The sequence below is a fragment of the Berghia stephanieae genome, chromosome 1, assembly GCF_034508935.2.
Source record: "Berghia stephanieae isolate SIO BIC M18660-M18661 chromosome 1, UCSD_Bste_1.3, whole genome shotgun sequence".
In the NCBI taxonomy this organism is placed as follows: domain Eukaryota; kingdom Metazoa; phylum Mollusca; class Gastropoda; order Nudibranchia; family Aeolidiidae; genus Berghia; species Berghia stephanieae.
Genome location: NC_088360.1, coordinates 125213715 through 125228714, shown reverse-complemented (window position 1 = coordinate 125228714; position 15000 = coordinate 125213715). Strand labels below are relative to the sequence as shown.

At 34.1% G+C, this 15000-nt stretch overlaps 1 protein-coding gene across 4 annotated transcripts in view; it reads left to right on the top strand.

Annotated features, from left to right (window-relative positions):
• Positions 1–15000, top strand: part of LOC144963024 (uncharacterized) — a 137674-nt gene that overhangs the window by 71452 nt on the left and 51222 nt on the right. For 2 of the 4 annotated variants that reach the window (XM_078896597.1, XM_078896595.1), the window contains 4 exons: positions 501–521; positions 6324–6377; positions 12630–12850; positions 13939–14184. In XM_078896597.1, the coding sequence (XP_078752723.1) occupies positions 501–521; positions 6324–6377; positions 12630–12850; positions 13939–14184 (542 nt within the window). The remainder of the gene's footprint in view (positions 1–500; positions 522–6323; positions 6378–12629; positions 12851–13938; positions 14185–15000) is intronic. The other 2 variants (XM_078896596.1, XM_078896598.1) reach the window with 1 other exon arrangement.

Here is a 15000-nt window from a genome sequence, read left to right as displayed (position 1 = left end):
GTTAGATATCATCTTAAATGAGCAGATAATTTGCCACACTCGTTATCAAAACTGGTCCTTAATTCAATCAATTTTCACATTTCTAGCCGTAAAAATACTATTAACCAGTTCACTGCCGTACTCTAGACACGTATTTAAAAATTTGGTCAGAAGACTCGTCATTCAAATATCGATCAATTTAAATGACCCTTATCTTGGAAAAAAAAAACTCTTAAACATGGTCCCAGGTTTGAGAGTTTTTGTCAAGACGAGGGTCATTTAAATCGATCGATATTTGAAGGACGAGTATTCTGGCCAAATTTTTTAATTCATGTCTTTCCATATTACAGAAGTTAACTGGTTAATTATTACAATTAATGCGCTTGATATTGAGAAAAGCACTGTGATTCAAATTATGATTGTGTTGCATCACTTTTCTGTAATGAAGTATTAAGCAATAGTGGTAGGTTTGGTTAATGAACGACTTTCTTATTCTCGCTATCCTCATCATTTTATGCTAGCCTGGATTCGGCGAGGATATGGTGAGTCTATGAAATAAGCCATCTTGCCAAAATGTTTGCTTTATTTCCACTTCAATTTTGATTACTTTTTCATTAGATTGATCATTCAATTTAACGCCATGACTAGGTTTCATTACAACAAGCTTATGATGGTTAATTCATGGTTATTATTAGAAGATTATAGAACGATTAAATATTTAACAGCTTATGTAATCGGTTTTGTTAACTATAAATTTATCAGTATTAGACGCCTGTAATATAAGTGCTTAACAAAAATGCCCTTAGACTATGCAACTTTCAAACCTCCCAGTCATAATCTGAGTATTCAATATCTTAGATATTGATATTTTGATTGGTAGATTTTTAGCTAGGTATAAAAAGGCAATTTCAGATAACAGCGGTTAGTATTTACCTCACATTTGTTGCATACTGTTCGTTTTTTTCAGGATTTTATTTTTTAACTTTTCATTTTTCTTTGTTCTTTTTTCCGTTTGTTCTTTTTTTCCGTTTGTTTGGTTATTTTTGTTGTTTTTTTGTTTTTTGTTTTTTGTTTCGGATATTTGTTTTAACGATTTTTTTTGTTTTTCGTTTATTGTTTATTTATGTTGGTTTTTTTTTTTTTGGTTAAAAAAAATGGTTTTGTGACAAGTTGAATGTATTTTGTTTCGAGAAGATGTAATATTGTTCATATTCACCTTGTATTTGTTATGACTTGTTGCTTTAGCAATTGTTAAACCGTATTTTGTTAATTATTTCTATAATAAACTGCTTAACCCTAGGTTTAGTAGCTGAGAATTTCCTATCTTGGTAATAATGTTTATGTTAACCGTTTGAGGCAGTCAGAGACTATTAAATTTTAATTCAACTTGTTGCTGGATGATGTTTACTACTAGTATCTTATGCACGAGACTAACAAGTGACTAGCTTTCAATGCATATGTTACAATGACATTTATTATTCTCACTTCGCTCAAAAACGATTAAAAAACATAAGGAGAAACATTTTTATTTTCCAAATTTCCAATGGCATGCACATTCTGTCGCCTCTGAGGTCAAACTGTGACCTTTCTATTGCCGTAACATTACTTTTGTTGCCTTTAGGACCAAAACTGTAGGTTGTTCATAACAAAGTGCGTGTTTGCTATGATTTATAATGTGCAAGCTTTTTAAAATTAAAACTTGTTCAAGTTTTTTTTCAAAAGGCATTGGCTTATTACGAAACTGGCTTCACCCGACAATAGTTTTAAGTAGGTTTACCCCTCGCCCTAGCTAGAACACCCTCGATTGAATCCATGATGATGTCAAAATCCTCCATTTTATATATCTGTCTTCTTCAACTTCCTCATGAATGTTTACGCAGGTTTCCATCTACTATTTCTTCTCCTCCAAACATTTTGACGTTTTCTTTTTATTCAATTATAGATTGTTAAATCTTGTTTTGCTTTTTAAAAATTATTATTATTATTATTATTATTATTATTATTATTATTATTATTATTATTATTATTATTATTATTATTATTATTATTATTATTATTATTATTATTATTATTATTATTATTATTACCGGCGCACATCCTGACACACATCTCGAGAATATTTTTTCATACTCTGACAAAACTTCTTTTTAAAATTTTGACATGACAAAACTTTTACTTCAAATATCGATCTGTGAAAATGACCCCCAATTTGTCAACAAGTCAAAAAAACGTTCGTCTTCTTTGAAAGTCATTTGAATATATCGTTATATAAAGTCCACCCAGCAGTAATTGGGTAGCTGGGTCTGTTCGCTCTGGTGAAAAGGACCTTACGATAGAATAGTGTTCTATCCAAAGGGTAGCATACAATTGTCCGTTCACCCTATAGAAACCGGGATACACTCCGGCTCTATGGGCCTTATAGCTCTGAAGGACTACGTTTATATAAAGTAAAAATTCTCTGGCTAAAAGGATTTTTTTTTAAAATGAGTTTTGTCATAGATAAAAATGTCATATAGCGGAAGTCTTCTCAACGCAGGGAATGCATGCCATCCTGAGTACAGAGTTGGCTGATGTTATTTTTCAGTTAAGCGGTAGATGTTGAAACCGGGATACACTCCCATTCCAAGGGCCTTATAGCTCCGAAGGACTACTTTTATATAGATAGTTCAAAGATGACGTCACTCAGGCCTTTGTTATTGTTTTTGCCATCCGCGTTTGTGAGTTGTTCTCACTAAACTGTATTAACCAGACTATAAAAGTTCATGGTTACACAGAGTTTATGTGTTGGTCCGTTATACTTCCGGATGGCAATGTTGTGAACTCCTTGGCCAAGCGCATTCTATCTATAAACTAAAAGTTTTCTGGCTAAAAGTAATTTTTTAAAAAAAGGAGTTTTGTCATAGAGCGGAAGTATTCTCAATACAGGGTCATACATGCCATCCTGAGTACAGAGTTGGCTGATGTTTTGTTTTGTTTTTTCACTTACGCGGTAGATGTGAACAGCTTGGTACATGTTTTACTAGCCTGATAACCCAATATTATAAATTATGGCTTTTTCATTACTGTTGCAATGGAGAATTTTTTAACTCCGATTGAGAGTCTGTTGTTCTTTTTTTCTTTTTCTTGTTTGTTTTTTTTTTTTTTTTTTGTTTGTTTGTGTTTTTTTTTTGTTTTTTTTCTTTGGGGGGGGGGGGGTCTTTTTTTTTTTTACGGGGATTTTGGGGGGTTGTTTTGGGGGTTTTTTCTTTGTCTTTTTTTCTGTTTTTTATTGGTTTTTATTTTTTTGGGCACAGTACAACAAAGAAACCATAACGATTTGGGTTATCAAACTAGTAAACAATAATATATGCACATTGCTTGGTATGCTCTATTATTTTAGAAAAGCAATTGGGAACTATTTTACTCCTATAGTTAAACATGTGTTTTACCCTATCTTTTGCTGTTTGCAGCCTATCATTTTTATATCATGTTTCGCATGTTAGAATCCTATAGATAGAATGTATATTTAATGTTTGGAACATGGCGCGTCCCTTTTTTATAATGTTCAGTACAGAAAACATTGTATGGAATTTTCATGAGGACTTACAAACTGACATTATCTGTCAGGGAGATACGAATCATTTTACGCATCTCACTAATGTTTAAACCCTGCTCTCAGTATATTTTTATTGGTCATTTTGATAATCGTTATGTCAGATAGGGATGATACACGTTTATGTGCTTTTGATCACTTTCGTCTTTATAAATCATTCTGAATTTGGTAAATATTAATACGATTCAAAATCAGCATTTTGATTGGTTAAATTAAGAAACTAAAAGTTGAACATGGGCGCGACGGTCGAACGCTTGTGGGGCGACTCGTAAACGTTTAGCCTGCCAATTTACATTTACCAAACACTTTACCACCTGACGCTCTTAAATATGACGTAATGAATGTTTGATATTATTTTGTTGGATTTGTTTGATCAATGTATCTGCTATTTTTAATGTTTGTATAAAATCAGATTTTTTTCCTTCACATATTCAAAACACTTCAATGATCTGTGATCTATATATATATATATATATATATATAAAATATATATATATATATATATATATATATATATATATATATATATATATATACCTTATCGATTCTTCAACTTCGTTTTAATGCTTTAATCGTAGTTTGAAACTTATTTATTTGCATTGTTCAAAAGAATCTTTTCATAGCCTGATTGGATATTCTCGCATTGCATGTCTAGAATGATGGCTGTATATATTTATTCTTTGATGTAGTTTAACTGTCATGATTGTCCAACATCGCCGTGATTCAAACAGAATCAGATAGAGACTAGTATATGAAACGAATTATTGATGTTGAAAGAAAGATAATATTTTTGAAGATCAATGGAAATCGTCTGGTCTGAAACTGCTCTCTCTCTCTCTCTCTCTCTCTCTCTCTCTCTCTCTCTCTCTCTCTCTCTCTCTCTCGTTCTTTCTTTCTCTCTGTCTCACTCTCTTTCCTCTCTCTCTCTCCCCTCCCCTCTTTCTCTCTCTCTCTCGTTCTTTCTTTCTCTCTGTCTCACTCTCTTTTCTCTCTCTCTCTCTCTCTCCCCTCTCTCTCTCTCCCTCTCTCTTTCTCTCTCCCTCTCTTTCTCTCTCTCCCTCCCTCTCTCTCTCTCTTTCTCTCTCTATTTATTTATTTCTTTCTTCCTTTTTCTCTCTCTCTATCTCACTTTCTCTCCCTCTCTCTCTCTCTCTCTCTCTCTCTCTCTCTCTCCCGTATGTTCATCCTTTATTCCTCTCTCTCTCTCTCTCTCTCTCTCTCTCTCTCTCTCTCTCTCTCTCTCTCTACCAGTTGCAATCAACCCCTTTTCTCTATGACATCGATTATCTCTTGAGTGGAAATAGATCGACATTTTTGTTATCGACACATTTATTGTTTAATGAAATTCTCTTGAACATACTGGATAAATCGAACAGCACAACTGCCACATACGGATGAAACACTTTTTTTTTACATTGTTGTTTAAAAATTATTACTGCGTGTATTGATCAATTTCAAAGGCTTTCAATTTGTCAACAACAAAAATTGAAACAAGAGATCTCAAAGTAGTCTTGGGGTTAAGAATTTTCGGTTGATTGGAGATATTTTTTTAATTAATCGGTTTCCTACTCTACACTGAAAATAAATAAATATTAAAATTTTGGCCAGAAAACCCGTCCTTCAAATATCAATCGAGTAAAATGACCCTCATCTCTCAAACTTTGAGAATTTTGGGCAGAAGGATGAAATGTTTCTAGTTAGCCCCCTTTGGTACAAACTGTCTTCATTTATCTGTCGGTGTCTATAGTATTGTATAGAATAACCAGGTACTTATTTGCACCAATCGAATGAAATGAATGCTTTAAGAAGTGTCTGTAATTGCTACTTTTATTTCGGTCTTGTTTTACTCCTAAAGTATGCGTTTATGTACTTTGTTTTTATTTAAACCCCTTTAAAAAGTATTTCTCTCATTTTATAAGCAGTTTTACTTTTTCTTGTTGCTTGTCATATGCATCTATTAATCTACTCTACGTTCTTACTAAGATTAATTGTAATTTTATGTGACATGCAAAACATTCTGGAGAATGGTGAAGAACATTGGAAGGGAAAGCAATTTAATTACGAGAATTGGTATACCAGTATTGTGATTGGATATTACCAAAAACACCACTTGACAGAACCACACGCGACGTAGGATCAGGTATTTGTTCAAGATATGATTATGAAAATACTATAGGATACAGTGGGGATATAATACATATTTGAGTATTTCTGTAAAAAAAAAGATTTAAATGACAAACAGCTGAAAACTATCACACCTGCTACGGCTAATAGTCTTGATTTATAATAGATAAAAGAGGCCATTTCTTTTCTTTCTTTTATATTGATACATATTCAAAAGCACCGATGTATGACAAGAAAAAGTGTATACCAACCGGTGCCAGACAAAACAAGAAAGAAAAATACAAGAAAAAAAACATCCAAACTAGAACTCTTCCAATCGAGGAGAACTGATTTTTTTTTGGGGGGGGGGGGGGGGTTTTTCCTTGTATTTTTCTTCTTTTTTTTTTCTTTTTTTTTTTTTTTTTTTTTTTTTGCTTTGTACGGCATCGATTCGTCCACACTTATTCAAGTACGTGATACGACAGTAAGATTTATCGACATTTAATTGGAGAGATTGATAGGACAAAGCCACGTCGTCTTGAAGTATTTCTTTTAACCTGGATAGTATAGTCATAAATCTGTTCTTATTCACTTAGCTCCAACTCTTATTGGTGGTTGATTGGTTTTTTCAATTCATTGTGATTTTCAGTTTGAAAGTAGAAGAGGAATTCCAGACAGAGGAAGAAAGGATCCAAGCGGCCAAGTGAGTAGTAATTTGTCTTTGTTTTATTCGTCAATTTTTCTGTTCTCATCGCATTAAAATCCAACAAGAATATAGAGTCGCTAACACACACATAGCTTTGTATTATGATTACGGCTACTAAATTTGTTACTGTTTCGTCAGCCATTAAAAAGACCCGAAATACACTCTATCTATAATATAGAGATAATTATATAACATCTCTCATTAGGGCTTGGGAAATCGCAACAACAGCGAAAGACACTCCATGTGGCTGTGCGTACGTGCGTGTGCGTGTGTGTGTGTTTGTGTTTGTGTGTTTGGTTGTTTATTTGCATGTTTTTTAGGTTTTTGTTGTATTTTTTTTATATTATTATTTTTTTTAATTAGTATAACTATTATTTAGTTTGTTTTTGCTTTTGTTTAAAATTAATACTTTCCGTGGTATTTTTATTTGGAGGGAAGAATTATCTGTCGCTTTTGTTGTTTTCTCAGATTTTTTCCTTTTATAAATCTGTTTTATATTCATTAAGTTATATTATTTGCTTTAAATAAGTGGGTTTAACGAAGCATTAGGTCATATTAACATCTTTTTTTAATTGAAAAAGCTGCTGATATTTTTGGTGTGATAGAGCGGCTGTTTTGTATCTGACGAGTAAAAAAAGTACAAAACTGAAACAATCAAACAGTCAATTCATGTTTTAAGAATGAATTATCGCAGGCACAAAGACAAATTGACAATAAAATTGTAAACAAACACTGGTCTCAACTGGAGCATACTTGGAGGTAAAGATCAATGAATAGTCGCTTTCCGAGCGGTGGTGTTTATTGGAATTATTTACCAGTCGATTAATTTGAACAATTCCTGTTGCTGTATTGAATTCGTACAGTTACACACCTTCGATTGCATAATATTGTCAACATTATTGATTATCAATATGACTTCAACAGCAAGTGTTTCAAACACTTTGAAGATAATTTCAGTTGAAATTGTGAACATCTATATTGCCGTCTCGTTATAAAAAAAAACTTGAGCTTTTATAAAGTGCACTATGTACGAATCGTGCTCAAATCGCCAATATCAACACTTAATATGTAGATAGGACTTGTTATCACGATTTTTTGGATTTATTTTTTTTTTTTTGGTTGTTGTTGTTTTGTTTTGTTTTGTTTTGTTTTGTTTTTGTTTTGTTTTTTGTTTTCTGGGGGGGGGGGGCGTTGGGTTTTGTTTTTTGTTTTTTTTTTTTGTTTGTTTGTTTGTTTTCTTTTTGTGACGGAGAAAATGTTCTTACTGGCCAAGAACTTATTTTATGCCTGAGTATCGTGAGAAAATGTGTATAAATTGCCATTTCCAAGAACGACTTTGAGCTCACAAGCCATACCATCAGAGCGGAAAGCCACATATCATCATCATCATCATTATCTTCATCATCGTCATCATCACCATCATCATCATCATCATCATCATCATCATTATAATCAGTATCATTATTATTATTATTATTATCATCATCATCATCATCATCATCATCATCATCATCATCATCTTCATCATCATGATCTTCATCATCATCATCATCATCATCATCATCATCATCATCATCATCATCATCAATATCATCATCATCTTTATCAATAATGTCAAGGTCCTGCCAAACGACAATATAACCTGTCATCTTCACCGCCCACCAATGTTCCACATCGATTATTGGGTTTTAGACATAGGATTATCTCCCCACGAGATGGGTCCTACTGACTGCCTGTCATGACGACCACTATTGATTGAGAGGCATTCTGGTGATTGTTGTGCTCGTGTCAAATGATGCGTGACGTTTCACGATAAAGCTGTCATAGCTCTTCCTTAATTTTTTAATTATGCGTCACCTGTTTTCCTTTAATTTTATCATGTATAGCAGGAATATCCTCACACGGAATGTATATATATACATTATTTATATATATATATATATATATATATATATATATATATATATATATATATATATATTTCTAAAATCGTCTGACGAATTCCCTCAAATTATTTAACTCGCGTGAGTACAAATTTAAAAAAAAAATATTTGGATGGTTTGATATAAATACACATTTATGGCTTAGATATCAGTCATTAGCTTTTTTTTTTATATCTCACTGGAATAAATATACATTTTAAGTACGACCATTTTTTCATGTGAAAAAATTAAGTAGATCTTTTAACGTTAGTTTTGCAACTCTAAAACTAATTGACCAAACGGGAATGTCGCTTCCTCTTTGAGGGCTTCACCTTTTCAGCAATATTAGTATACATTTATAAACAGAATATAATATATATTCAGCATGGAGTGAGCCTATTTTAAAATATTCAAGATTATTTTATTAACGCTTTGTGTAAGTTAGATATTAGTTTATCTATTTGTCAATTGTTTGAGGGATACCTGCTTGCTCTGCCATAATAACATTTTCTAAGTAAACGTATCAGCCAATCGATAACCAATCGCTAGGCGAAGATCGATTTACTGTGTGTTCGATGATGGAAAAATCTATAACATGAGCGAAAATTAACATGCCTAGTTTTTTGTTTGTTTTTTCATTATATTTTATCCTCACAAGAGTTGGGTTTTGAAAACGTCTATGTTAACAATAGTGTGAGTCTTATGGAAAGACTAGATGAAGTCTTTAACATGGTCATCATTAAATGACTTTGTCAAGTCAGGTGAGATATATTATATTAGAGATTGTAATTAATAAGTGTAGTGATTGAGCGCAATATTGTGTTCTTTATGTTGATTGGGCTTAGTATTATGCTTAGTATGTCTCTTCATGTCGTTCTAGGATGGATTACATAATTGTTTTGATTAAATGATTCAGTGAATGGTTGATTCCACTTAATCTGATCGCTATATGCTTAAATGGAGATGGCGATTAACAACAGTTATATATTATGATAAGTATACACATAGCTTTAACCAGTCAACTACCGTACTCTGAAAAAACATGTATCTAAAGATTTAACCAGGAAACTCATCATTCAAATATCGATCGATTTAAATGACCCTCATCCTGGCAAACGCTATTAAACCTGGGACTTCGCGAAGTAGGTCCCTGGTTTGAGAGATGTTGCCTAGAAGAGAGTCATTTAAATCTATCGATATTTGAAGGACACGTTTTCTGGCCAATTTATTTTTAGATACATTTTGGTTTTTTCCAGAGTACGGCAGTTGACAGGTTAAAATCAAGTTGGCTCAGGGTGTCCCGGGAATGACCCGAGGGTGTTTTGTGTCAATCTTAATGCTTTAGGTGTGGTCTATCCAGTGATAAGTTATTTTACGCAATGTAGTTACCTATGTAGTGCTGCCCGAATGCAATAAGTAACATGTATTATTTACTGATGCTTACGTGTCTTCAGCCCCTTTTCTTTAATGGAAGTTTGAATTACTCCATCCCTCCGCAGTGGCGGATCGTGCATTGAAATATTGGTTGTCAGAATATAGAAAGGGGCTTTGAAGATAATTAATGACAATAAAATCGACTCTTATAGCATGTGTTCAAAGTCAAACTATTTCAGTAAACAGCATTTGTCTGATAAGACTGGTGTCATATTATGATAAAGTGTATGTTTGAGTTACAATCGGATCTTCCAATTAGTTGGACATTTGATTTTGACTTTTGAACTTTTGTATTCGAAGTTTTCAATTATTAAGATTTAAGTTAATCGAAGGATGGAGGAAGACTCGTTGTTTTGTATACTTATTTTTGTTCAGTCTCGCAAGTTCTGTAACTTAACGGGGTCTTTGTTTTGTTTTGTTTTTGTTTGGGCTTTTTTTTTTAAATCAAGCGTCAAAACCCATAATCCGTATGTGATATGAAGACTTAATACAAGATGGCGACTTGCCAATACGCCCCTGCGCGTCTACCACCCACAAGACGACAGGCGTAAGGTGGACACGCGTCTTTGATAATGGTATTATGTCTTGGGATTGTCATGTAGTGTTTGTATTTTAAAAAATCATGAAACGTTTAAGTCACGGTCCCTACCTCTCAAACCGGTGATAAGCCATTAAATCGATTTTCGTTCTAATTCACCATGTCTTGAAGCACCTATTGTTTACTAATGGTAGGTCCCACTGTCTATGTGCAATCCTTTATTCAAAATGATTGTGGAGGGGACTGTCGTGACAAAACGATGTGTTCATGTGTGTATTTATTTAACGAGTGCTTAACTTGATTAATTCTTAATCTATAATTCTAATTGATTTAAATATTGTGTTTTATAAATAAATCATCATCATCATCATCATTACAATCATCATTGTGTTGGTGTGTAAAATTTTCAATTATTCTTGGATTTTTCAACTTTCGTATACGATCTATATTTTGTGTATTTTGTTTTCAACGTCTTAAGAGCCTAGTCGTGCTCCAAACATAGATATTTTATTAAAATTTAATTCAACAAGTTATTGCGCCATGGTTGGTTGTGATAAATGCCTGCATTACATTTATTTTTTTTACTTTTTGCGGCTTTATGGTTTTATGGTATAACACTCGCCTTTGGATCGTTAAGTCACCGATTCGAGTCCCGCTCCGAGCCGCGCAAATTTGAGTCCTTGGAAAAGGCCCTTCGTTTAAATTCTCTAACCGTATTCAATTGTAAAATTATGTACATGGCCGGTAACAGTTTTGTCTCTGTCGGAAAAAAAAATATTGTAACATCGCCTTACAAGCAGTAGTATGTCTCGTACTAAATGTTAAATATAGCTATTGGCTAGGGGCACCTTATAAAAGCGCTATGTGAGCACGTATATTGGATAAAGCGTTACACAACAGCTCAATTTCAGTGTTTTCATAGTTGACATAATCATGAAATCTTGTCTGCTATTATCTATGACGAGGACTCACCCTATGTTATATTCGGTTGGCATTTTAATCAGTAATTCAGTATCTCCTTAATGTATTTGGTCGTAGCTGCAAATAGGGTTTGTGTTCTCGATCTCCGTAAATATGAACCAAATCAAATAATCTTCTTCTTCATCAACTTCTTCTTCTTCTTCTTCTTCTTTTTCTTCTTCTTCTTCTTCTTTCAGCTTATCCCGCATTTTGCAGGGTTGCCATAATGATACCACATCTCCATGCATCTCGGTTCATAGCACCATCCTCCTCCAGGCCCAGTTCTTTCATATCGTCCTTTACCCTGTCCAACCATCTAGTCTTTTGGGCGTCCCTTTTTTCTCTTTCCCGCTAATTGTATAGATAGTATGCGCTTGGCTAAGAAGCTCATAAAATTTTCATCCGGAAGTATAACGGACCAACACACAAAACTGTGTGTATCCATGAACGTTTATAGTCGTGTTAATACAGTTCAGTGAGCATTACTCATAAACGCGGATGGCAAAAAACAATAACAACGACCTGAGTGACGTCATCTTCGAACTATCTTTATTGAATGAAACCAGAAATCATATAATCTATCTATTTAAATGACAAAAAAGTAAACCTCCAGAACCGTATGGCCCATGGAACCGAAGTTCATCCCGATGTCTTTAGCGTTAAGCGTTCTTTAGCAATGGCAAATACTTTTTTTTCCATTTGGACTGGGCCCTGCTCCATTGCAAAGTATTTTTTTACCAGATTTAAACGGACCCAGCTACCCATTTAGTGCAAAATTGACATGTGGTGGGGCTCAGAAATAATCTCGACTGGCTCGGGGATCGATACCGGACTTATTACTTGTGAAGCCGGTGCTCAACCGACTCAGATATAATATGACTCCTGGGTTACAATATAAACCAAAAGTTACATGTTAGCGGTTTAACTGAGTAGGTGCGGTTTTCAAAGAACCTGGATGACTAAACAAACTAATCATACTCAAGATTTATCAACGTTAAGTCTGTATTGAACACACAATGCTCTATACTAGTACAAGAGTCATTACAAGAAATGTTTTGCGTTCAAACCCTCTCTTAGCTAAAATAAAATAACAATACATTAATGCTAATATCTTTTACTTTTTTGGGGGCTGAAGAGGAACCTTTTTACGGCCTATATATAGCTTTGATAATGTAGCTTCGTCTTTACCATCAATTTTTATTCATTATTATCATCAAACATCTGAGGGTTGGATGGGTATCTGAGAAACTATTGCATTGTTGGGATTTGCTTACTACAGGGCATAAACCAGCCATAATGGATACAAAATAGTCCTCATGACGTCTCTACCTAGGACAATTAAGAACAAAACACTTTATTCATTTTTTCTTCGTTCCTTTTTTTTTTTTTTACCAGAGCTGAGTTGGAGAGGCTTCGATCGGAGGCGTATAAGAAAGAAGAGGAGAGACAGGAGCTGGAAGAGAAGATGTGGTCGTTACATAACAAGAAGAAGGAGGAACTCCAGGCAGAGAGAATTCGTCTGGCAGGCCTTGCCGAGACGGCAAGGAGGGAGAAGGAGAGAGTATCTGAAGAGGTTGAGGAGATGCGGAAACAGATCATTGACGAAGAAAAAAATTGTAAGTAGAGTTGTTGGGATTTTTTTTTCTGGTTGTTTGTTTACTTATAGAGGTTTAATTGGGTGTTACATACATGGGTCATTAAAGCATCAGTGATAATTGTTCTAAAACATTCAAGATATGTGACGATTTCTGTTTTCTATACAAAAATTTATTTGTTTATAAAAAGATTAGAATACAAGTTTAACTCGTTTGTGGTTGAGACAATTTGATTGTTTTGTTGGGGGGACGGGGAGGTTGCTTGCTTTGTTTTTTTTGTTGTTTTTTTTTTTTTTGTTTTTATTTTTCTTTATTTTTTCTTTTGTTTTTCCTGGGTGGAGGGGAATTTAGGGGTTGTTCTTTTTGTTTCTGTTTTTTTTTTTTTTTGTTTTCTTGTTTGTTTGTTTTTTGTTTTTTTGGGGGGGGGGTTGGTTTTTGTTATTTTTTTTTTGGGGGGGGGGGGGTTATTTTTTATTTGTTTCTGTTTTGTTTTTTATACTCGAGGGGGTGGGGTGGATTGACTACTGAGATGATCTATATTACACTCTATGCTCCATCACTTTACGTTTCAACGATAAAAGAACGTTATGAGTAGAACTAGATGACCCTATTTCTCTCTGTTTTGAATATTGGGTCAGCATTGTTCACACAATAAAGTAAGACATGATGCCACTAACCAGTTAACTGCCATACTGTGGGAAAACTCGTATTTATAAATTTGGCCAGCAAACTCTTCCTTCAGATATCGATCGATTTAAATTACCCTTCTCTTGGCAAAAACTCGGGACTTTGTTGTCACAGTACGACAGTAAACTAGTTAAGGACAGTATCAATAGACATATTATAATGGTTACTCTAAGACATGAAATACAGTGAAAATGATCTTATCGGATAGAAAAATACTCCATCTAAATTCTAGTTAAATTAATATTGTTATAGGGAATGCAATATTATCTTACATTACTGTTTGAAATAGCTCGATTTTAAGAGACATTGTTTGTAAACAGTATATAATCCTGCGAGTATTTTGATACGAAAAGACACCCATGAATGCAATATTTTGGAAATTAAAAAAAAAAAAAAAACATTTTTTTATCATTTATAATTAGACCAACAAAAGCTCCACAATGAAATCCAAAAAGTGCAGAAGTCGACTAACGCTTCTACATCTACCGAGATCCACACACAGGAGGACTGCGGCTTGCAAACGGATTCCAATCTATACAGCCCTCATGAGGCAGCTTGTGATAGCATTGCCCCGCTGTCTCTTGAAGGACAGACAACGCCGCCGATCTCAGGAGATGATGGAAATGAAATTAGAATGAGGAAAAGATCAGTCGAAGGAATGTACAAAGGTATTGCCATACTATTTCAATAAAGTGTAATGTTATTGTTATTAATATTTATTTTTCTTCTACTACTACAACTACTACCACTTCTACGACTACTACTACTACTGCTACTACTACTACTACTACTACTACTACTACTACTACTACTACTACTACTACTACTACCATTACTACTACTATTAATACTATTATTACTACTACTACTACTACTACTACTACTACTACTACTACTACCATTCTTCTTCTTCTAGGTTCCATGCCTGGTCCAGGCTTCGGATACTGCATGAATTATCTCTCTCCATTCCTCCCTGTCTCTTGCCTTTTCAAACAGCTCTTGGATTGTTAGGCTGGTGAAGCCCTTCAGTTGGTCTATGAGTGTTTTTCTTTGTCTCCCCCGGGCGCGTTTACCAGGTATTTTTCCACAACTTGCCAGGTATTCATTCTTATCTTTCCTTACTATGTGTCCGAAAAAGGATAGTTGTCGATCCACTATTAAGGGCATTAGTTTCCTTTGTTGGTATGTTTGTTTTAGCACTTCTTCGTTCGTTTTGTGTGCAGTATACGATATTCTCTGCATCCTTCTCAAGCACCACATTTCAAAAGCTTCAATGTTCTTTTGTGTTTCTGCATTTGTAGTCCAGCTTTCGCATCCGTATAACAAGATTGGCCACACGTAGCACTTCAAGACTCGGAATCTAATCCCGAACGACATCTGTTTGTTTTTCAAAATGTTTCCCAGGTCCATGAAGGCCTGTTTGGCTTGACTTATTCTTGCTCGTATGTCTCGGTTACATCTTCCATCTGTTGTCACTATTGAAC